A 25,189-nucleotide genomic window follows, 5' to 3' on the forward strand; every position below is an offset into this window, starting at 1 on the left:
TCTTCTTGCTCTTCTTGTAGGTTTCTATCTGGAATCTGGGGAAGGAAGGTTCAGGGGGCCCCTAAATACTAGATTTAGGGGCGTTACAGGTAGGTGAAGGCCAGGGACCAATGGGTCCTTGTCCTGGGGTGGGTACACCCCCTATCCTGCCTCTCTCCTGTGGGAGGGGGGCAGTAGCCTAATCCTGATAGGGTAGGGCCTCCCATCTTCAAGATGGCGAGAGCCCGGAGATGTGCTTCACCTCGCCTCCCCCACCTGAGGGGTGGGGTGGGAAGGCTGGCACATCCCCTGTCCTTGTATGGGGTTTCCGGCCAAGCTTCCTGCCAGAGTGGGGGGTTGCAGTGGCCTGGGGAAACTGCAACTGGCGGCATGCCTTTGAAGCTTCCCCTTGCTCATCCTGGGGGAGGAGATTTCTCACCTCACCCAGGATGTGCATTGTTGCAGGCCCGGGAGAGCAGGGGCTCTCCCACCCAGGGGTCCAGCAACGTGTCTGCTGTGTGGCAGCCTGGGCAGCCTCAGAGCAGACGTGGATTGTAGGTTAGCTGTAAGGGGGCATCTCTAAGATGCCCTCTGGGGTGCTTAGTACATTAAATCCCACACTGGCATCAGTGTAGGTTTAATGTGCTGAGAAGTTTGATACCAAACTTCCCAGTCTTCAGTGTTACCGTGTACTTGTAAATGGCAGCACTGTACTTACAGTGCCCATGAATGGACCTGGGTACTGTAGGGGCACAGGGCTCCTGCTCCTGTGCCCACACCATAGGCATAAGGCACCCAGCCAGAGGGGTGGCTGACATATGCCTTGGCAGTGTAGGAGATGGGCATGGCACACAGAGATGTGTGCCATGTCGACTCTTTGTTTTGTCCTGCACCCAGACACTCAGCCTGCAAAGGCAGTGTGTGTGTGTAAGGGTACAGGGCCTCTAAGGGTGGCACAATGAGTGCTGCAGCCCTTAGAGGCCTTCCCTGGTCACAAGGCCCTGGGTACCTAGGGTACCATTTACTAGGGGCTGACATGTGGCCAGGGTTTGCCAATTGGGAGTTTGTATTTTAGGGAAGGAACACAGGTCCTGGGCACCTGATTGGCAGGAGCCAGGGCACAACAAGGAAAAGTGCATCAGCTATTAGGCAAAAAAAGGGGGGGGTTACTGCAACAGAAACCCACTTTCCCACAGAGGTTGAGCACTTCACATCCAACAGCGATTAACTTGAGATGTTTAAAAAAAACTGGTGCGAGGGTGCAGATACCCACCTTGTGGTTGGCCGACTAGTCCTTTCTCTATTCATTTGGTGGTTGGGAGATTGTTAGCACAGCCCGTCCCCAAAGGCACAGGTGGGTACATTGGCAGTGCTTCTTAAACTTCCTTTCTCAAGGACTTGAAGTAGAGCAGGTGCTTCTGGTGTCTAAAGTTCTCAAGTGCATTCTGTTTCCTGCCAAACATGACTCGCGCAGGGCAGACGTCGACAAAACACTTACATCCGCTGCTAGCTTTTGTAAGGATATAGGTTGGGAAATGATGTTCATTTGTGGCAGAGTTTGCAAGACTGACTGTGTAACTGCAATCTAAACAGACAAATACCGAAGGCAAAGTAATATAACTTGGAAGGGGGTCAGGTGGTGGACTAGCCAACTGCCCTTTCTACGTACCCTACCCTCTATATGTATATAATGATTGTATTGTAAACATAACTCAATTTCTATTTGGTTATACTGCAAAGCACACTGACACCCACAATAAGGTTAGAGCGGCACTATTACAAATGTAAAATAAAATACAACAACTGAACGAAGGAAAGCATGGGAGCAAGAACAGGGAAGCGGCCGGTACCTTCTAACGACAGGAGCTTTCCTACGCCTGACAAAGAAGATCAGAGTGCGCCCAGGACAGGAGAGCGCAGCCCCCTCTCTCTGTGTCCACATGCGCCGACGGCGTTAGCAGCGCAAAACGCTGCTCTCGCCATGCGAGGGCTTTTTACATGTGCACGCGTACGGAGGGACAAAGATGGCGTCGGGCTGTCCACATGCGTGTGCATTTGCAGCTGTATGTGGACAGCCCGACGCCATCTTTGTCCCTCCGTACGCGTGGACATGTTGAATTGATTACAAAAAGCCCTCGCATGGCGAGAGCAGCGCTGTGCGCTGCTCACGCCAGGCGAGACCTAAAAAAGAGAAGGGAAAAATACAACAGTTCCGGACCCAACCACTAGATGGTAGAATAATGCACAGCATGTGAATACAGAAAAGATTCACGCTGCAAAACTTAAATAATTAACTTCAAACACTCCAAACCTACACTCTGACTTCAACGTAAACTCTGCTGTTCTTCCAAGAACTTTGCATACTCTCTTTTTGTGCTCTTCAGCAGATGACCAAAATACTTGGACATCATCTTGGTAACATTTGAGCCCAGATATGACCTTCAGAATCTTTTGCATGACTCTCAGAAAAACAGCTATTGTGAAATGAGCACAACAGCATTCTTTTGAATCTGAGCACACCCATCGGGGACACAAATGCTGTTAGCTCTTGTGAGGACTCATCCAAATCTGCCGGATAGTAAGCAGATACCAAATACAAGCTTGTGATAACTTTTGCATCAGCAAAAGTAGAGATAATTTCCTCTATGTTAGGTAGAGGAATCCAACCTACTACTATTTCCTTGTTCTGGGCACTGAGATCAACACAAAGGCTAATGTCACCATTACCTTTGCGTTAAACTACAATGGGTGACAACCACTCTCTGGCCTCCACTTCCTCAATCACACCAGTATCACAAAGTTTTTCATATTCTTCAGTCACTGCATCTTGCATGCTAATGGACTATGTTTTACTTGTGCCACAACCAGAATGGCTGAGTCCTTCAACCTGATTTTATGCTTATAACCATGCAATTTCCGAAGTCTGTTTTTAAACGGCTTGCTAAATTCATTCATAACTTCCTTATTAATATGAGGCACTTCTTAAATCTGAACTTGCAGAATCTTATTTGGATACAAACTTAGTCCTAAATTACCTTAGTGTATCCAACCCAAAAGATCATCCCCTTCATGCAAAACAAATGTGTCCCGTTGTGGATTTGTTCCCCAATTCAATATTCGCTTCAAAATATCCCGACTTATTAAATCACAAAACCACCATACCCCCCTTGTTTCACATCAATTTTACATATCTTTTTACCACCGATAAAGGTTTCCTTCAAAGCATCTTTAGAGCTAATGGTAATTTGTGGGGAATCAAATTTTATTGACCTTCTTGCACCATCGATCACTTCTATTTCGGTTGGATGCACCATCTTTGAACTTTTCACCTGTAATACCACCTCTTGACACACCTCAGACACTTTGGGTTTAGCACATTTCTCATTTTTGTTAATGCAACATTTGCTAAAATAACCCTTAACACCACAAGCATTAAATGTTTGAAATAATGCCAGAAACAATCATTGCTTTGTGGCCTCCAAATTAACACCTAAAACATATTGCCTTAAATCCTGTTACACTTTTCTTTTCACTACTTCCCGTCACACATACATCCGCCCCTGTGTCCTGTGAGCTTTGAAAAACTTCCTCAGAACTACTCCATTTTCTTTCTTTACTCATTTCTTCAACACACTTTAACATGTGTTCTGCCCTTTTTGCTACCATCAGTTCTTCTTCTAAAGGTGGTTCATCTTCCAACTAAAGTTCTTCGTGAATTTTAACACTATTTCACTTCAGTAAAAACTAGTCTCGAATCCTCCCTTCCAACTTACTTCAAAATTTACATGTTGCTGCCAGCTTACGGAGACTGATCACAAAATCTTCCACAGAATCCTCTTTTCCTTGCGTCCTCAGACCAAAATGATATCATTCCAATATTGTACTGACTGTTCAAATAATGGGCATCTAGTTTTGCTAAACTATTTCAAACTCATTTAAATCTCTGGTCTCATTAGGTGGCAATGGCTACAATTTTTCCAAAACTTTTTGTCCCTCTGCTCCAAGGCAAAGAAGCAGAAGAGCGTGTCTCCTTTCCGCACTCAAATTAGTGCCACATAATCTCGAATAGTTCATTAAAACTTTTTTTTCACTTGCTCGGTTTAAATGTTGGATCACCAGGAGACTAAGAAAAACGGTGGAGCTATAATATTCTGCATTTTCAACTTAATTTCTGCGTACTGCTTTACTGAGGCAGAAATACTTCACTGCGTTTGCTCAACTTACTAATAATGATGTGTTGTCAGTATATTATGTAGTGTATAAACATTTTGGAAAGTCAGTAAAACAGTCTCAAAGGCCAGCCCTAAAATGGTAGAAAACTTTCACAACAGCTTCTTTAAGAAACAAAATGCTTTTAAATTGTGCACCAGGATCTACCCATAGGTGGAATTATTATATTATGCAGCTTATAAAAATCAATATAACTCCAGTACAATAAGCACCTTTCCTCTAGACTGACATCTTATTACTCTCCTTACGTACAACATCGTGGTAGCATTTCTGCAGAGTAACATCCTAAAATGGTCGTCAGAGTTGGTTCGGCAAGACTCGCCTCCTCCCACGGCGAAGAGGAAGCGACAGTCGTTCATTGACAGCCCATAAAGACTCTCCCAGTTATTCAAGACTCGTCCACCCTGCTTCTAGTTCTGTCTCAATGGCTAACGGTAGTAGCACTCCTGCACAAGCATATCCTACTTTGAAAACCATGTTACTGACTAAGAGATACGCCTAGGCACAGAGGTCCTAGCACCAAAACAACCTCTCTTCTTAAGGCCAAGCACTTACTTCTTCGCGGAGACATCCTTCTTGCCCTTCACCAGGGTCTTCGTGATGGCGTGCACCTCCTCCATATCCTCATCATCCAGGTCACTAGCAAGAGAAATCTCATCTACTCCAGCTATTTCTTCATCGGAGATATAAACATCTCCCCCTTGTGCCTGAGACTGTAAGAGTAGATCCGCAGACGTCATGTCACCTCGCACCATCTCGTTCAGGATCTGGATGTTAAGAAGAAACAAGTGCATATTAGTACTACGGCTTGTGCATACCTCTGCAAACACAGTCAGTCTTGAACTCCACCACTCCTTTCCACCACTCAAATTTACAAAACAGAATCCATCCAGAACTCTACCAATGTACCTCAGTCTGGATCAGAAGCCCCCTCCTACTCTTCTAGCACTGGGACCCCCCCTCCCCCCACTTGAGCACTGGGACTGACACTACTACAACAACCACCAGCACCTTCTTCGATTCCTTTATGGATACCCAGACATAGCTCTTCCAACGCATCTCAGTCGTGACTTGCAGCAGCCTCTGCTATTGGAGGAACAGTTTGCTGAACCTCTTATCATAGCTTACACCACTACCTCTCACCACCCCAAGTACCTCCTTCCTGGAGCCCACACATAGCTGCGTCATTGCACCTCAGCTCAGTCGCACCTTGGTTTTCCCAATAGACTTCAGAGAGAACATGCCCGTCTCGCCCTCCTCTGCAATGGAGACACCTGGGAGATCCATCTTTAGCTCCACACGTTCTCGCAGCTTCCGGTTCTCCTTTAAGATCTTTTTCTTCTTCCTGAGGACACAACATGACTTAAAGCTCAACATTCCATGGGTTTGTGTATTCATAAATATAAAATTCCTCTAGTGCTAGCTTTAGGAAAACCTAATCTGAGGTAACAAATAACAGATCTTTTATTAAACAAAGAAATCTGTTGACATTCAGCAGCTTTGTGTGAAAAATTCATCTCGTAAATCAAACATGTGGCACTGCCATGAGCAGCAATAACAGGAAGTAAACATTTACCCCCAAGTCCTTTAGTCTTTCACACTGCATGGGAGGAACTCTGTCCCGCCAATTCTAAAACTGCTCAGGCTTGCTGAGGATTGAGGCCACTCACGTATGCAGTTTTTAGATCCCAGCACAGCATTCTAATGGGGATGAAGTCACGACGGACTTGGCCATTCCAAAACCCTCTTTCTTTTTAAGCCATTCAGTCACTGGGTCAACTGGTGTGCTTGGTTCAATGTCCTGTTGCATCACCTACCTCAGATGTTAAGACGGACAGCTTCACATGATGCTATAGAATGCGCCTGTATGGAGGGGCATTCATGGTGGACTCCATGTCTGTGAGGTGTCTTTGTCAAACAGCTACAAAGCTGTTGGAACCATACTCCATCACCCCCATGCTTGACAGCTGGTATGAGGCTCTTATGGTGATACGCAGGATTTGCTTTCGGCAAATGTAATTGTGCATGAAAGTCTTACAACTACATATTGGTCTGATCTGTTTGGTGTACACTATTGGAGACGTCTTGTGGCTCGTACAAGGAGATGTTTTGCAAACTTAGGCTGTGCAGCCAAGTTCTTTTTGGAGAGAAGGTTTCTTCTGGTAGCTCGTCCATATTTTTATTGTCTTTCCCTAATTGGGAATTCATCAGCTCTCACATTAACTGTATTGTAGAAGGAAAGCTCTCACTATAGCTCTGGGGTTATGTAGGGGCATGAAGTCTGATCTCGGATGAATGATGGGACACCAATTCCTGGGTACATTCGCAGAAGCCTTCAACTTTCACTATTTGCAAATCTTCCTCAGTGTAGGAAGATAAACTTTGTTTGTAAATGCCTTGATAATCCTTCAGACTGTTTAGCAGCAGCAATTCTTCCCTGAAACAGTCACAGATATCTTTTGACTTGATGTCTCAACAAAAACCTGGACCCTCCAAACCACACTGAAGTGGTCGTAACCACTACCCCGAAGTGAGAGTATGAGGACATGAACACTTATGAAGTCATTATCTGGAAGAAACAGCTCGACTGTCTTTAGAAGACAGAGCTGGTTCCAGGCCATCTTTGTTTTTTTTTGTTTTTTAGCAATGTGTTTCACAAGGGTGAGGTTGGTGACCAGGGTAAATTCAAGTGACTGTTTTCAGTGAAAGTTGGGGCTCAAAGCTGTCCAGGTTCATGTCATTGTGCTAGGTTTGCACTGTATCTTGTTTGTTGTTCTTAGCAAATTAAAGGAACTCTGCCTCGGTTACGTTGAGCTTCAGATAGGCGCTGGAGATACACGTCTTGGTGATGTACAAGCAGTGTTTGAGGTGTGGACGCCTGAAGCAGAGGAGAAGTTCAAGTGTGTGTCGTCCTATTAGCGAATCTTGATGCAGTTATCTAGGAGAAGAACGCCAAGCGGCTCCATGTAAAGGTAGAAGACTGGGGGACACCGCAAGGAACAGGGTGACCTGGAGGTGCCAGTCTGTGCCCATTTGCCCCCTTCTACCCTTTTCAATGCATCTGTTCCTTCTGCCCACTCGTGGGAGCAAGAATATGGCCGATGTACATGGTTGCTCAGGGTCACAGTACGATTCAAGAGTGGAAATACCAGAGGCCCAAACTTTTCATGGACTAAAACAGGGAGGGGTGCCAAGTGCAACACCTTCCCTTGAAGGGAAGTTATAATAAATGGGTGTAACAAGCACCACAGCAAAGTGTCTCTTCTGTGCAAAGAAAATTGGGAATCAATGAGCAGGGGTGCCTAGCAGGTCAAGCAGGGCCATTCCCTGTGCCTGGGGGGGGGGGCATACAAGCTTTGGCATTAGTTTTATGTAGGCCAAATATTGGTTTAGGGTCAGAGGTGACCAGGGCTTGTGTAAGCCAATATTTTCTTAAATATTCTTAAAGTCGCCTTTCCTCTTTAGGAATGTAGAGTGGAACTGTGGGGCTAGAAGGTGCCTCATAACACTATCAAACGATGCCTGACCATGGGCAGTTGTCTGCAGCACGATCATGCCATGACAAATATGGTTAACTGTAGAACAGTAATCATCTCTCTGGCAGACCACATCAAGCTCACCTCTTCAGTTCAGCCACCTCTTCTGCCTTTAACTCAGTCAGACGCTTCTCAAGCTCCTCCTCTTCCTCCTGCTCCGGGTCCTTCTCAGGGGCTGTGACAGGCGTCCCCTCCTTCTCATCCTCATCTGCATCTTCCTCTTCACCAGAGCTCAGGCTGAAGAACGGAACGTGGTTAATCGTGTTACAGTCAGTGCAATATTAACCCATCTGCTGACAGAGGTAGCACTTTACATACGTGCCCTCGCCTACACCCCCCCACAGCATCCACAGATACAATCAGAAGTCTAACTTATCAAGAAATGTATGCAAGCTGTCACCTGATACCCCCGTCCAACTCTTTGGCTTGGTCTTTCAGCTTTCGTGCCAGGTATCGTCGCAGCTTGGAACGCCAGCTCAAAAGGGACCTATGAAAAGAGGCAAAGACAAGAGGAATCACCGAAGGGCATTACATGGCAGGTAAGACTGAGGAAGAGGGCAGCAGCCAGCGAGGCTTAGCTCCTACACATACTTCTACAGCAGCAGACACCAAAAACAGAAAAAGACTAACTTGCTAATACAGAAAGGAATTAAAGGGGCAGAGAAATTGTGGACAGGGGCATAGAATAAAAACAAGGGGGTTGGGGAGGAGGTCTGAGTGGGAGGTGGGACCCACATATCTTGAGAGCAGGTGATACAGAAGGAGTTCAAGGTAAGACGCAAATGTGGCAGAGGGAGAGCAAAAATAGCTGTCCGGCAGTGCATATCTTCAGTAGAGTCACGGAAAGTTATAACCTTCCGCCCAATGGCAGGAGAGGATTTGCGATTTTGTCAATATACATTGGCGTAGGTCCCGCTGTTCCGGTTAGCCAAACATTACAAACCCCAGAGCTAGATTGCGGAGGCCTCTGCCTCATTTTCGAGTTTCACAGAATACCTACAGATAACTCTATGAAGAGAAGGATGAGGTGCCACTCACAAAATCCAATTTACTGCCTGTGGAGGGACGCCTGGGAAGCGGATTTGCGCCAAACTTGCCTGCAGAAACTTTTTGAGGTTGCGCTGCTGGTGGGAGCTCCTCCTTGATCGACGGAGTGTCCAATAGCTCCCAGCGTGCGCTAGACCCCACTCTAGTTGCCTGCCTGCACCGGGGGACTGCGAGGACCAGAAGCCTTTGCTTCCATCACCTGGTGCCTCTTCCCCCGGCGGTAACGCCCATCACCTGCTCTTCTCTATTTATCCTTCGTGACACCCGCTTCGCGGGTGCCACTCACAAAATCCAATTTACTGCCTGTGGAGGGACGCCTGGGAAGCGGATTTGCGCCAAACTTGCCTGCAGAAACTTTTTGAGGTTGCGCTGCTGGTGGGAGCTCCTCCTTGATCGACGGAGTGTCCAATAGCTCCCAGCGTGCGCTAGACCCCACTCTAGTTGCCTGCCTGCACCGGGGGACTGCGAGGACCAGAAGCCTTTGCTTCCATCACCTGGTGCCTCTTCCCCCGGCGGTAACGCCCATCACCTGCTCTTCTCTATTTATCCTTCGTGACACCCGCTTCGCGGGTGCCACTCACAAAATCCAATTTACTGCCTGTGGAGGGACGCCTGGGAAGCGGATTTGCGCCAAACTTGCCTGCAGAAACTTTTTGAGGTTGCGCTGCTGGTGGGAGCTCCTCCTTGATCGACGGAGTGTCCAATAGCTCCCAGCGTGCGCTAGACCCCACTCTAGTTGCCTGCCTGCACCGGGGGACTGCGAGGACCAGAAGCCTTTGCTTCCATCACCTGGTGCCTCTTCCCCCGGCGGTAACGCCCATCACCTGCTCTTCTCTATTTATCCTTCGTGACACCCGCTTCGCGGGTGCCACTCACAAAATCCAATTTACTGCCTGTGGAGGGACGCCTGGGAAGTGGATTTGCGCCAAACTTGCCTGCAGAAACTTTTTGAGGTTGCGCTGCTGGTGGGAGCTCCTCCTTGATCGACGGAGTGTCCAATAGCTCCCAGCGTGCGCTAGACCCCACTCTAGTTGCCTGCCTGCACCGGGGGACTGCGAGGACCAGAAGCCTTTGCTTCCATCACCTGGTGCCTCTTCCCCCGGCGGTAACGCCCATCACCTGCTCTTCTCTATTTATCCTTCGTGACACCCGCTTCGCGGGTGCCACTCACAAAATCCAATTTACTGCCTGTGGAGGGACGCCTGGGAAGCGGATTTGCGCCAAACTTGCCTGCAGAAACTTTTTGAGGTTGCGCTGCTGGTGGGAGCTCCTCCTTGATCGACGGAGTGTCCAATAGCTCCCAGCGTGCGCTAGACCCCACTCTAGTTGCCTGCCTGCACCGGGGGACTGCGAGGACCAGAAGCCTTTGCTTCCATCACCTGGTGCCTCTTCCCCCGGCGGTAACGCCCATCACCTGCTCTTCTCTATTTATCCTTCGTGACACCCGCTTCGCGGGTGCCACTCACAAAATCCAATTTACTGCCTGTGGAGGGACGCCTGGGAAGCGGATTTGCGCCAAACTTGCCTGCAGAAACTTTTTGAGGTTGCGCTGCTGGTGGGAGCTCCTCCTTGATCGACGGAGTGTCCAATAGCTCCCAGCGTGCGCTAGACCCCACTCTAGTTGCCTGCCTGCACCGGGGGACTGCGAGGACCAGAAGCCTTTGCTTCCATCACCTGGTGCCTCTTCCCCCGGCGGTAACGCCCATCACCTGCTCTTCTCTATTTATCCTTCGTGACACCCGCTTCGCGGGTGCCACTCACAAAATCCAATTTACTGCCTGTGGAGGGACGCCTGGGAAGCGGATTTGCGCCAAACTTGCCTGCAGAAACTTTTTGAGGTTGCGCTGCTGGTGGGAGCTCCTCCTTGATCGACGGAGTGTCCAATAGCTCCCAGCGTGCGCTAGACCCCACTCTAGTTGCCTGCCTGCACCGGGGGACTGCGAGGACCAGAAGCCTTTGCTTCCATCACCTGGTGCCTCTTCCCCCGGCGGTAACGCCCTCTTACTCCCCCTTTAAATTAAACCATACTTCACGCAACGCGGGACGCGCGCGAGGAGAAGCGCGAGGCGAAGCCCGGGCCAAGGGCGGGCCCGTTTCAGCCCGTTACAGACTGTGCAGGACTGGACTGGGCCACGGTATTTCCATTTGTGTCTTCATGTCTATATTTTTCTCCGTTTTCTTGCTGTCCTGTGTGGTCATAAATTAGTGGGAACTCATATTCTAGTTGTAACAGTGACACCAGTTCTGCTTGCGACCCACAAGTTATTGCCCCTGTGACGCAGAGCGCTTAATCATAATCATGTCCAGAGTCACTAGAAGCAAAAAAACAGACAAAACCACCGATATAACGGGTCCACTTGACCTATTTCTACACAAGGCCAATGCAGCCATTGATAATACTATCCAACTGATAGATCGACGGGTGTCTCACGAATTAGAGATGGCCAGAAAAAGATCGTCTATGGGCCCGCTGGCCTCAGCACAAACCCCTATACAAAAGGGGTCGATTATACCCCTGCTGAACCAAACAAGTGCACTAGTTCACACAGTTCCAAACACTGTGGATTTGTCAGCAACACAGTTGTCACTAGGTTCCGATTCTGATTCTAGGGAGGATCTGGAAAAAACACCAGATTTACAATCCCTACATAATTATGAAACGGCCACAGAATTAAACATCACGGGGGCTAGGGAGGGCGCCATACATAAGAGGTTAAATAAGGGGGCGAACCCACATGTGCATTTATTAGTTCCACCAAATGGTGGGATTCCTAGCAACCTGAATATAGACAGCAACAACACCGTACTGTTGCAAACACCATCACCAACCAATAGTGTGATTCTAAATACGCCCCCACGGAACATCACGCCACTGGAGAACCTTGATACATTAGGCGCAGTAGGGGGCATACAAAAACCTTGTACCTCATGTGTGACACTACACGACTTTCTCACAAACAGCATGGGGGAACTGTTAAAATACCATCTGAAACCCCTGGAGAAAAGCCTAAGGGTAATTGAAAAACAACTCGCCAAACTAAATACTCCTGCATTTATGCAGAAGTCACTTAGTACCTTAGACATGGGAGAGGGGAAGATCAAACAACCAAGTAAATTGGCCAAATCGGCTAAACCAATTCAACCATCTACAACACCAGCCGCTTGCCCAAAGTCCTGTGGACCAGATAAAGTAGGGAACATCCTGACTACCAAAAACGTCAAACAGAATCCACAAAATATTCCTAAACCCCAAACTGCAGAGGGAATGGGCCAACTCGTCACCACTAGCGATAACGCACAACCCACCCCAGCTCTAGTAGCCCTAAATACTCAGCTAGCAAACCTAAAGGAGAATACACAAAAACTCCAGAAATCTCAGCCCTCTCAAGCACAGGGGAAACAGAGGACGGGATTTAGACCTAGACGGCCATTCCATCTCCCACCTGAGGCCACCCCGTTCACTGTTGTCCTAACAGGGGTCTCAGAACTAATAGAGGGAGCGGATGAGTCCCAGTGGTCACTGAGAAACAAAGTTCTGCAATGGCTTAGCCAAAATAGACCTATACAGCCATCGCATTATAACAGAATTAACTCAGTTAGAAGAGTGTTTTGGATCGGGGAAACTAAAAAAAGCTTACAGGGTGACTGCGTTATAGTCAACTGTGACGATCCTGCTATGGCTGACTATATCTCTTCCTGGCCAGCACTTGAAAAAAGGGGGGGGGTGGATGTACAGCGCCTTTCCTATTTTTATCCCCCGTTAAATATCCCGAATTATGAAAATAAAACTGGATGGGAGGATGTTCAGGACTGGCCTTGGACACAGGTGGGGTATACTAATAGAAACAGAAATAGGAATAACAATAATAATGGATGGAATAGAGGCTGGAATTCCCGCCCCTGGTACCATAGTAGAGGCAACTCAAATTTCGACTACTGGGAGGGGGTTCCCATGAGGAACAGATTTGACTGTCTAGATATGGTCGATTGACCAATAAAGGTCACCACAGGGGTTTTAGAAGTCACTGCTCCCCTACATAAGATCTATGACGCCCCTTCCCTTTTAGAAGTCACTGCCCCCTTACATAAGATCCATGACGTCCCTTCCCTAGTAGAAAATACTAATCCCGTGATGCCAGAGATTACACTAGTGCAAGACTCGTCTGGAGGCAACCGACTAAGCCAGGAGTTAACAGAAAATTCCAGCAGGTTATGGTCTGAGAACGGAACTGGGATAATAACTGAAATTACTAACATAAAACCATATCTGAGTACAGTAGATAGGACCAAGACCCAACTCGATAATGAGATCGAAGCCTTGCAAGAGGGCATGGTCTCACAATTCAGGCAGGAAGAACCCTGCCTCATCACTGAGGGGTTTCATATGCTTAAGATATCTTCCTGGAATATTGCTGGGCTTGCGAAAAGAGCGCGTGACCAGCTATTTTTAACTTTCATGGAAAAGCAGGATATAGTCTGCCTACAGGAGTGTTGGGACCCATATGAGACATCAGTAGAGGGTTTTAGTACTTTCTATGTTCCCCCGATCCAGGGTAACCGAGGCAGGGGTTCGGGGGGACTTTGTATTTTTACCTCTAACCTCTGTAATATAGAACAGAACATGTACGAGGCAAATGGGCCAAAAGCAGGTGTAGGGAGTTCACTACTAGGATTGTCTTTTAAATTAAATGGGCGCTCCTTTTTTCTGATAAACCTTTATAATAATATGCCAAAAGTAGAGGTAAAAACTCTAATAGCGGAACTGGATTCATTGCTAACCAAAGGCGGTCAGGTGGCAGACTGCTTAATCATAGCAGGGGATTTTAATTGTCATTTATGTCCCTATAGCCAAACAAAAAAATGTGGCATTTTTGACTCACAAGGGGATCCCACCACACATTTTGAACATTCCCTAGCGGGAAATCTGCTAAATCAATTCATGCATGAATGGGATTTGGCTTTTGCAAATGAACTTTGCCAGCCACCCGTAGTGTTTCAAACAACCTTTTTTGGTCATGGGGCAGGTACCGTAATAGACTTCATCCTGGTCTCAAATAGGAACCAAGGTTGGGTGGGTGGGTTTGAAACGGAGGGCCTAGCAATAAGTGACCATTTTCCCATTAGCACTTCCCTTAAATTAGGGAAACGGGGCACGCAAAAAATAACCACCACGGATATATTGCATGGCCGTTCAGTGGCACTGGCCAGGAAAAATGGCTATGCCATTAAATGGGCAAAAATTGAACCCACGAATTTTCTGAAAGATCTCCTACTGAAAGAAACTAGTCAATTTAACACCTGCCTGGAACCAAGCATTAACCCAGAACAAATAATACAGGCATTTGATGAGATTAAAGCAGAAATAAACGCCAAGCTAACTAAAAAATTAAAGGCAAGGGAGGAAACGAGATCATATGGCTGGTTTAACCGAGCCTGCACAGGTGCCCATAAAACACTTTTACAGGCTTTAAAGACTATACCCAGGGATAGCAGACAAGTCAAGGAGGCTAGACAAGCTTATAAGCTGACTCTCCTGACAAGAAAGAAAGAACTCAAAAATGCAGCTTGGGAAGCCTTGATAAAGGCAAGCGCACTAAGGGATAATACGTCCTTCTGGAAAGAGGTAAATGCCCCCTTTTTTCTAGACAGGAAGGTAGATTCCATGGAAATTGGCATAGCTGAAGATGTCTGGGTCAAGCATTTTACTGCTCTTTATAAGAAAGATCTATTTATGTCGACCTCACAAGAGGAGTTGGCTGAGGGGAGGGAGATCCTTTTACAACCACAGGGAAATTTCCCACTAAAAGTAATGTTCACCCCTGCAGACCTGGAACAAGCGATTTCCCAGAGTGCAAGCCTAAAAGCTCCAGGGCCTGACGGTGTACCCATTGACCTATTTAAAGGGAATGTAGACCTCTGGGCTCCCTTACTGGCAAATGTTCTAAATGCTTATACCAATTTGGGTTTCCCTAAAACATGGAAGGAAGCGATAGTCATTCCAATATTTAAAAAAGGAGATAGACAAGACCCAAAATGTTATCGCCCAATTTCTCTGTTAGATAATTTAATGAAGGTTGCTGGCAGGGTGTTACTAACCAAACTACAAACCTGGTCCAAGACTAACGGGATACTTTCAAAATTCCAATATGGTTTTAAGTCGGGGGTGGGAACCATAGAGCAGGGTTTAAACCTGTCCCTTATAATAAACAAGTATATTGGATCAAAAAAAGGGAACTTGTTCCTGACATTTGTCGATTTAACTTCGGCTTTCGATTGTTTGGATCATGGAACCCTGTGGAAAACCCTGACTAATATGGGGATAGATAAAAACATCCTAACTTTTATCCAGGAACTCTACAGAGATGCAGGAGCTACGGTGAGATATGGCAAAAATGGGGAACAAACCAGAAAATTCCCAATTGCAAAGGGCGTTCGCCAGGGTTGCATCCTTGCACCGTTTTTATTCAATTTGTATATAAACGAGGTAGCAGACTCGATGAATGACCTGGAGGTGGATTACCCCAAGATAAACGGACTCGCAGTCCCGTTATTGCTATACGCTGATGATGCGGTGATTATGGCCCGCACTCAGCGGGGACTCCAAAAGGCACTAACAGGCTTTGCAACTTTCATGAGCTCTAGAGGCCTTATAATAAATGTGGGGAAAACTTTCACGATGTCATGTACAACGAGAAAAAAAGTACCAGACTGCAAAACCTTTGTTAATAATTCAAAGATAGCGATGTCGAAAACTTTTTCCTATTTGGGCATCATTTTTAATAATAGGGGGACATGGCCTGCCGCGGTTACCTCCCGAAACCTGGCTTTTGCCCGCGCAATAGGGGCGGTTAAGCAATTTGCTAAAAAACTGGGCGGGAAACCGGTAGACACACTACTTAAGATCTATACAGCTAAATGTGTGTCCACAGCTGTTTATGGGGCGGGGATTTGGGGACTTGCAGATAGTTCCGAAATTCAAAGGGTGGAGAATGCCTTCCTGAGGTACCTCTTAGGAGTTCCGCGTTCCACATCTACTACTATCTGCCACAACGAACTGGATAGATCTCACATTAGTGACATTATAAAGATAGCGCCAGTGATGTTGTGGCATAAGATCTGGACATGCGAGGACACAACCTTTAATAGGGAGGTAATTCAGGATTGCCTGCAGCAAGGAAATGGCGCTAAACAACCTTGGCTAGCTTATGTTAAAAAACTCTTGAACTCCATCGGCAACCCAGAACTCTTTTCAGACCCAATATCATGCGCCCAAATCCCCAAAAAAGCACTAAAAGAGACGTGTCTTGGCCTATTGGAGGAGAGGAGATACTATTTAGATGGGAATAAATCTACCATTATAGCCCACCGCCAGATTTTGCACAAACATGGTTTACATCCTTATCTAGCGCCAAATATCTCCCCTTACCATAGAATGCTGTTGGCTCGTCTGAGGACAGACTGTTTTTTCAGGTTAATAACGTTCCCTACACCGAATGATTGGTCAGTGAAAATGATTAAGTGCCCGTGTGACGGAATAGCCACCCAGTCTAACATACATTGCATATTGTTCTGCAAGTACTATCAATGGGGTAGGAAAAAACATCTATTGCCTCTGTTAAAACTGTGGGGCCTGAGAAGCTGTAAAGCAGCTCTCCACAGATTGTATCTGCTTCAAGACGAATGTATTATTGGAGTGATGATAAAATTTCTGTCGTTTATTATAAAATGTAGAGGGTCTATGAGAAGTGATTAGAAGGTTGAGGGTTTGTAGAAGTATTATTTTGTGCCTAATAACATCATATAATACATAAATATGTCATATTTACCTCGACCCTTCAAGCACCTTTTAGTATGTAAATAACACTGTTTTAACCGTATTTTTGTAATGTTTGCTTATATGGTGTTTTGTCAAATACCGAATAAAGCTATCTTTGAATTTGAATTTGAATTTGAGAAGGATGAGGGGGGCCATCTTATGACCCCACAGGAGAGAATTATATTGAAAAAAAATGTTTACTTGCCGGTAAAAATAGTTGTCTAGTGTAGGAAGCTGGCTCTGTATATACTATACCAAAGTGAGGTATAGTGTGCACAGAGTCCAGTGGAACCCCAAAGGTAGGCAGAGGTAAAGTTAGATAGCACCTCACTCTCTATTTGTGGTAGTGTGGTCGAGCAGTAAGGCAGTATCAGAGGACAGTGTTAAGCATTTGTTGTACACACTCAGCAAATTAAATCACACACTCAAAGACTGAACTTCAGACCAATTGTTTTTGTATACAAATATTCTTTTAGTTATTTAATTTCTAGAACCAAGCAAGCCTGGCACAGGTACGCAATTTATTCTTTACAGTAGTAATAGTAGTAGTAGTGTAAAACAGTTCAATTGCATTTGTAAATGTACTATGGTTTGACCTATAGTATTGTTTCAGAGAAATGCAATCACTTGTAAATGCGGTACAGAGACTTCAATGGGATTTTCAGTAAAATAGCAGGTAAGTTACTTTTGGATTACTTTTCTTACTCAGTGCTGTATGCCTGGATGTAGAACTGGGACATTCCCTGTAAACAGGTGAGTAAAAGCTTTTTTGTTAAAACGTACAGTTTTAAAGAATTTCATTAAAAATTGTCAATGTTATCCTGTGGAGGAACATATGGTTAGCGGTTTTTAGGTAAGTATTCGGTAGTGGGAGTTGAGGTTCTGGGGTTAGACTCACGGGTCCCCTAGGGTCAGTGATGCACTCTTGTTACACCCTCAGCGGCACTAGGGCGGCCGGGTGCTGAGTGTTGAGGCCCAATGTTATCCAATGGGGGATAGGGGGCCTCCGGTTAGTGGCTGCCGGCAAGCAGGCCACTGAGTTTTGGGAGCAAATGGGGAAACAAATTAGCACCAAAGGTGCACCCTCAGCGGCACTAGGGCGGTTGGGTGCAGGGTGCTGTTTCGAGGTCAGGCGCCCTGCTGTTTTCAATGGAGAACCTCCGATTTGCAAAAGCACTGCAGGCAGGGAGATGAAGGACTTCTAGGTGCGACCACCACTTCGAGCAGTAAGTTTGGAAGTTAGGGGTTGGTTAGGCACCGTTGGTTTGGGCACACAATGCCGTGACGCATCGGGTGCAGGGTTGCCTTTTGGGGTTGGATCTTCTTACTAGCTCCTGGTTGCGGTTAGGGGGGCCTTCTGGATTTAGACTGCGGGCGTCGGCTGGAGGCAGGTCAGGGGTCGCCCATCTTGGTTCAGGATCGCTGGGGTGACCTCCTCGTGGTGTTCGCCCACTCGAGCTTGGGCCTTGGACGGCGGGTTCAGAGTGGGGCAGATTCGCGGTCTCCGGCTGCTGCCAGAGGTTGCAGTTGAACAAATCCGGTGTTCACGGAAGAAGCAGTCATTGGAAGTGAAGGCAGGCAGGTCCTCTGGGGTTTTTGAGGTTGCTGGCTGCAGGACACTCCGGGATTTCGCAGGAGCAGGTTGGAGGGGGAGACAGGCCTGTGGAGGCTGGGGCCAAGTCAGTGGGCGTCTTCCTCTTGTTAGCTTTGGCACGGCTGTTCGGTCCTTCTTTTCTTCTGGTCTGGATCTGAGGAAGCAAGGTTCAGAGGTGTCTCTAAATACTAGATTTAGGGGTGTTACAGGTAGGTAAAAGGCAGGGACCAATGGGTCCCTTCCCTGGGGTGGGTACACCCCCTATTTGGCCACCATCCAGTGGGAAGGTCGCATGTGCCTGTCCCTGGTTGGCGGAGTACCCCCATCTGCAAGATGGCAAGGGCAGAGTTGTGCTTCACCTAGCCTCCCCCACCTGAGAGGTGGAGTTGGCAGAGGTGGGCACACCTCTCTTCCTCACTTGTTTTTCCCACCGGTTCTCCGACCCAAAGTGGGGGTCAGAACCAGTGGGGACCAGTTGCTGATAGCAGCAAGTGGCCTGGGGAAGCTCACAAAGCTGGCAAGCCTTTGAAGCTCCCCTTTCGTGGACATTGCCCATCCAGGTGGAGGAGGCTTGGCACCTCGTCCCAGGATGTGCATTGTTTCAGGCACCCCCGAGAGCAGCAAGCTCTCGCCCAGGGGTCCAGGACTATGTCTGGTGGTGGCAGCTGAAGGCAGCCACTCAGCCTGGACACTAGTGGTAGGTCATTTTTCAGGGGGCATCTCTGAGATGCCCTCTGTGTGCATTTTTAATTAAATCCCACACTGGCATCAGTGTGGGTTTAATGGGCAGAGAGTTTGGATACCAAAATTGTCAGTTTTCAGTGCAGCCATTCTGGTGCTGTGGAGTTCATAATGACAAACTCTCAGCACCATATACTCTTAATGGCAGCACTGCACTTACAATGTCTAAGAATGGACTTAGACACTGTAGGGGTACAGAGCTCATGCACCTGTACCCTCACCACTGGTATAGTGCACCCAGCTAGAGAGGTGGCTGATCTATGCCAGAGCAGTGGGTTGTAGGCATGGCACACAGGGATGTGTGCCATGTCGACTCTTCACTTTGTTCTGCACCAAGACACGCAGCCTGCAAAGGCAGTGTGTGAGTGTCCAGGTACAGGGCCTCTAAGGTTGGCACAATAAGTGCTTCAGCCATTAGAGGTCTTCCCTGGTCACAGTGCCCTGGGTACCTGTGGTACCATTTACCAGGGGCTGACCTTTGGCCAGAGATGCCAATTGGGTTTAGGCTTCAATGCAGTTTTAGGGAAAGAACATAGGCCCTGCATACCTGATTACCAGGAGCCCAGTGCACACTCAGTCAAACTACATCAGCAATTCAGCAAAAAGTGGAGGTAACCATGCATAGAGTGTGCACTTTCTCACACCCCCTCCCACTGGAGGGTGGCATAATAGGGGGCGTATCCACCCCGGGAAAGGGACCCATTGGTCCCAACCTTTTTACCTACCTGTAACACCCCTAAATCTAGTATTTAGGGGCACCCCTGAACCTTGCTTCCTCAGACCAGAACCTGCAAAAAGAAAAGAAGAAGGACCAAACAGCCGTGCCGAAGCTAACAAGAGGAGGAAGCCCACTGACTTGTCCCCAGCCCTACCGGCCTGTCCCCACCTCAAACCTGGTCCAGCAAAATTCTGGTGTGTCCTGCAGCCAGCAACCTCAAGAACCACGGAGGACCTGCCTGCCTTCAACCCTAAAGACTCTGTCTCCTGTGAACACCGGATTTGTTCAAACACCAGACTCCAGCTCGGCAAGGATCTGTGAGTTTGCACCACTCTACACCCGACCGACGCCCACGGCCCAAGTTTGAGTGGCCCAACACCAAGAGGAGGTCTCCCCAGCGATCCTAACCAGAGATCCGTTGACCCCTGACCTGCCTCAAGCCTCCAGCCAACGCCTGCAGCCTAAAACCGGAAGGTCGCCCCAACCGCGACCAGGAGCTGTTAAGAAGAATAGACCCTAAAAGGCACCCCTGCACCAGACGCTCCTCGGCCTTGGGTGGCCCAAGCGACAGAGCCTAACCAACCCCTAGCATCCCAACTTACCTCTCCAAGTGGTGGTCGCACACAGAAGACCTTTGTTCCAGAGTCTGAGGTGCTTTTGCAAACCGGAGACTCCCTATTGAAAGCTACAGGGCACCCGACGCCAAAACAGCACTCTGCACCCGGCCGCCCTAGTGCCACCGAGAGTGCAACTTTTGTGCTGGCCTAAATACCCATTTGCACTGAGCTTATGTCCAGGAGCTTTGCTCCCACAACCCAGTGGCCTGCTCATCAGCAGCCACCAACCGGAGGTCCGCTATCCCCCATTGGATAACATTGGGCCTCAGCACTCTGCACCCGGTTGCCCTAGTGCCACTGATGGTGCAACAACAGTGCATCACTGACCCTGGGGGACCCCTGAGTCTAACCCCAGAACAACAACTCCCACAACAAAGTACTTACCTTTAAACCGATATCACTATTTTCCTCCATAGGATAGCATTGACTGTTTTTCTATGAAAAACTTTGTGTGGAGTTGGAAAACCTAAAGAAATTCTTTAAAAACGATTTTACTTATCGGTTTACAGGAAATGTCCCAGTGTAGTATCCAGGTATTCTAAACTGTGTAATAAAAGTAATCTCAAAAGTAACTTACTTGTAATTTTACTAAAAATCCTATACAAAGTATATGTACTGTATTCTGAAAAGCATTACATTAATAGTAACAACATTAATCAAATCAAAGTACATTTATAATTAAAATCCAAACTGTATTACACCTGTATATTTACTGCAAAGTATTTATCACTTACCTGTGCCAGGCTTGCTTGGTTCTAGGTAATGAAATAACTAAAAGAATATTTTTATACAAAAACAATTGGTTTGAATTTCAGTCTTTGAGTGCGTGAAATCATTTGCTTACTGACTGGGTACAACAAATGCTTAACACTGTCCTCTGATACTGCCTTCTGCTCGACCAAGCTACCACAAATAGAGAGTGACTTTCTATCTAACTTTACCTCTGCCTACCTTTGGGGCTCCACTAGACTATGCACACTATACCTCACTTTGGTTTAGTATATACAGAGCCAGCTTCCTACAGGACACTCATGCAAACTAAAGAAAAGTGTAATATGTGTGAGAAAGTGCCATCTTTCTTGCATGGTATACCCCCACTTTTTGCTGAATTGCTGAATGTACTTTGACTGAGTGTGCCCTGGACTCCGCCAATCAGGTGCCCAGGGCCTATGTTCCTTCCCTAAAACACACAAAATCCAATTGGCAAACCCTGGCTACATGTCAGCCCCTGGTAAATGGTACCCTAGGTACCCAGGGCCTTGTGACCAGGGAAGGCCTCTAAGGGTTGCAGCACTCATTGTGCCACCCTTAGGGGCCCTGTACCCTTACACACACACACACTGCCTTTGCAGGCTGGGTGTCTGGGTGCAAGACAAAAAGTCGACATGGCACGCATCCCTGTGTGCCATGCCCATAAACTACACTGCCATGGCATACATCAGCCACCCCTCTAGCTGGGTGCCTTATGCCAATGGTGTGGGCACAGGAGCCCTGTGCCCCTACAGTGCCCAGGTCCATTCCTGAGCACAGTAAGTGCAGTGCTGCCATTTAAGAGTACATGGTGCTGAGAGCTCGTCAAACACGAACTCCACAGCACCATAATGGCAACACTGAAGACTGAGAAGTTTGGTATCAAACTTCTCAGCACATTAAACCCTGGCTGCCACACAGCAGAAAGGTTGCTGGACCCCTGGGTGGGAGAGCCCCTGCTCTCCTGGGCCTGCAACAATGCACATCCTGGGCGAGGTGCTAAATCTCCTCCCCCCAAATAAGGACAGGGGATGTGCCAGCCTGCCAACCCCACCCCTCAGGTGGGGAAGGCGAGGTTAAGCACATCTCCGGGCTCTCGCCATCTTGAAGATGGGAAGCCCCACCCTATCAGGACTAGGCTACTGCCCCCCTCCCACAGGAGAGGATAGGGGGGTGTACCCACCTCAGGACAGGGGCCCATTGGTCCCTGCCCTTCACCTACTTGTAACTCCCCTAAATCTAGTATTAAAGGGCACCCTGAACCGTCTTTCCCCAGATTCCAGATTCCAAAATACAAAGAAGAGCAAGAAGAAAGGAGACCTGCCCTGCAGCTGCTAAGAAGAGGAAGACACCAACTGCTTTGGCCCCAGCCCTACCGGCCTGTCGACCCTCGAACCTGCTCCTGCTCCAACCTGGCATCTCTTGTGGCCAGCAACCTCACAAACCCCCGGAGGACCTGGCTACCTTTTGGCTCTAAGCCCCTGGGACTCCCATGAGTAGAGGCTCTACTCAAAACCTACCTCTAATCCCTGGCAGCAGCCCAGAACCGCGAACCCAGCACCCTCTGCACCAGCCAAGCCTGGCCAGTGCCGGAGTGAACAAAGACCACGAGGACGACCCCACGGCGACTGTGACCCCGAGTCCGGCACCCAAGGACCTCCCTCGACACTCCTGAAGAAGCCTGCAGCCTCAGAACAAGGTGCCCCCCCCTACCGCGATCAACAGAGGGTAAGATTTTCCTGACACCAAAAGGCACCCCTGCATGCGGCGCCCCGTGGCCCCCTGTGCCCAATCCCGGGGTACCTACCTATCCTCCACCTACCCAACTTATCTCTCGAAGTGGTGGTGGCACCTGAAGAATCCTTGCAGTCTTTTTCTAAACCGGAGATTTCCCATTGAAATCAATTGAGCGCCCGAAGACTCAAAAGCACCCAGCCGCCCGAGTGGCCCTGGCAGTGCAACCTCTACACCTACCTACTTCCCCACTTGCCCCGAGTAAGTAACCAGGAGCCCAGCTCCCACAGCCGCGTGGCCTGCTAGTCAGCAGCCACCAACGAAGGCCCCCCTATCCCTCATAGGATAACATTGGGCCTAACTCTCTCTGCACCCGGCCGCCCTAGAGTCGCTGAGGGTGAACCAACTGTACCTACCTGACCCTAGGAGACCCCTGAGTCTATGCCCAGAACTTTAACTCTGTCAGTCGAGTACTTACCTTTAAACCGATAACTCTATTTTCTTCATAGGGTAACATTGACTGGCTTTTTCCTGAAATTTCTTCTAAGTGTGGACTTTTCAAATCTTAAAATATTCACCAAAAATCAGCCGAGTAACGAAAACGAAAATACTCACCTGCTCTTAGGTGAGCTCCCAGTGCTGGATCTTGGTGCCCAGCACTGACTCTGAAAAATACTTACAACTTTACTTACCTGTAACCCAATTTTCTCCCGTAGGAAACCATTGACTGTTTTTCTGTGAAATTTCTTCTAAGTGTCAATTTCTGCAATCTTTAAATATTCTTTAAAAATCGTATAATATCTGTTAACGTAATTACTTACCTGTTTTGGATAAAGGTCTCAGTACTGAGTGTAGGTACCCAGTACTGGATTACAAAAGTAACGAGAACATACTCTACCTGCAACTTGAATTTTCTTCCATAGGGAATCATTGACTGTTTTCTTTGAAATATTTTGTAAGTGTCAACTTTTAAAATAGCTAAATATTGTTTAAAAATCATCACAGTAATTAAGTCAACTTTCATCACTTGATTCTAAGTACTGACCCAGGACTGAATCTAGGATCCAGTCCTGGAACTCCAAAAGTAATCCTAAAATTAATCTGTTGCAAATAACTTGAAATTTCCATTAAGCTCAAACCATTGTTGTGTTTAAAATAGAGTTGCCTATTGCAACCACTTGTAACTGTTTACAAAAGTCAATTGCATATTGCAAAAGTATTTATATAAAGCATCTCATTCTGAGAAAGTATATTTTAAATCCAATTGTTGGTTCTAAAATAAAACAAGCATAGATTTTTTATATATAAACCATTGGCCTAGAGTTCAGTTATTGAGTGTGTGAGACCATTTCATGACTGAGTGTGTGCAACAAATGCTTTACACTGTCCTCTGATACTGCCTTACTGCTCGACCAGGCTACCACTTTAGAGAGTAAGGTTATATCTAACTTTAGCCTCTGCCAAGCCTCTGGGGATTGTGGACTCTGTACACCCTGTACCTATTAAGGAACAGTATATACAGAGCCACTTTCTCACAATATGATAGCTACAAAACAAGATTGTTTGCATAAGAATGCATTGTCGCCAAACAAGCACTGACAAATAAAATAGTCCTAGTTTTCATATTGTAAAGGTTTAGTGTGGGCATCATGGAGAGATACCTGGCAATTTGATGAATTAAAATTACTCAAGGCAAGGTTAGGAGTGTACTTAACATCAAGTTCAAGTGTGACAACACTTTGCTGTGGCTCTTATCTGAGGAACAGCGGGCTGTTTGGAGTTATCAAAATTCATTTAGTCGTGCTCGGTCCCTGCGGATTCTATCCCTGATTAGTAGAACCTGGAGGCCAGAGGTTCAACCTCCTGTGAGATGCTGCTCCTCACTTTTTCTGGAGACAAGAGGCAAGGCATAAAGACCTCTAGGCACACTGGCTGTTGCCTTCCCCATGACAATGCGCTGTGGCCGGAGAATCCAGAATGGTGTTTCTTTACCTCAGCCGGGACACTAAGTGCCCAACCACTCAATGCCACCACCCCTAACCAGGCCGTGAGCTTAGATACAAGTGAGGGCTTCACCTCCAGAGTGGAGGCCACCATGGAGCTCCAGACCGTTTCTCCAGCATGTCCACACGTAGTGGCGGACATAAGCCTTAACTCCATCCCATGCACCGTGCCAGGGAGACCTAGGAAATGGGACGAGGCAAGAGGAAGAGCACAAGCATGCGTGTCTGTAACAATGAAACGCACCCGGGTGTCTACAGAGAAGAACACTGGAAGCACCAGGAATAGTGGCTCAGCTTCCTCTTACAACAGCCAACGGGAGCCTGCAACAGCAGACACCCAGGTCATAGTCTGCTTCCAATGCTTCTTACCTGAATATTTAAAGTATTAAAGCAAAACCGAAAATGAAAGCCCCCGCTGAAGAAC

General features: G+C 47.4%; 1 protein-coding gene across 2 annotated transcripts in view; it reads right to left on the reverse strand.

The window, feature by feature from the left end:
- Nucleotides 1–25,189, reverse strand: part of FTSJ3 (FtsJ RNA 2'-O-methyltransferase 3) — a 183,874-nt gene that overhangs the window by 108,755 nt on the left and 49,930 nt on the right. For both annotated transcript variants that reach the window (XM_085651369.1, XM_085651368.1), the window contains exons 11-14: nucleotides 8,146–8,232; nucleotides 7,830–7,982; nucleotides 5,419–5,554; nucleotides 4,765–4,976 (exon numbers count right to left, since the gene is read on the reverse strand). In XM_085651369.1, the coding sequence (XP_085507495.1) occupies nucleotides 4,765–4,976; nucleotides 5,419–5,554; nucleotides 7,830–7,982; nucleotides 8,146–8,232 (588 nt within the window). The remainder of the gene's footprint in view (nucleotides 1–4,764; nucleotides 4,977–5,418; nucleotides 5,555–7,829; nucleotides 7,983–8,145; nucleotides 8,233–25,189) is intronic.

Source organism: Triturus cristatus, chromosome 4_1 (assembly GCF_964204655.1).
Source record: "Triturus cristatus chromosome 4_1, aTriCri1.1, whole genome shotgun sequence".
Taxonomy (NCBI): domain Eukaryota; kingdom Metazoa; phylum Chordata; class Amphibia; order Caudata; family Salamandridae; genus Triturus; species Triturus cristatus.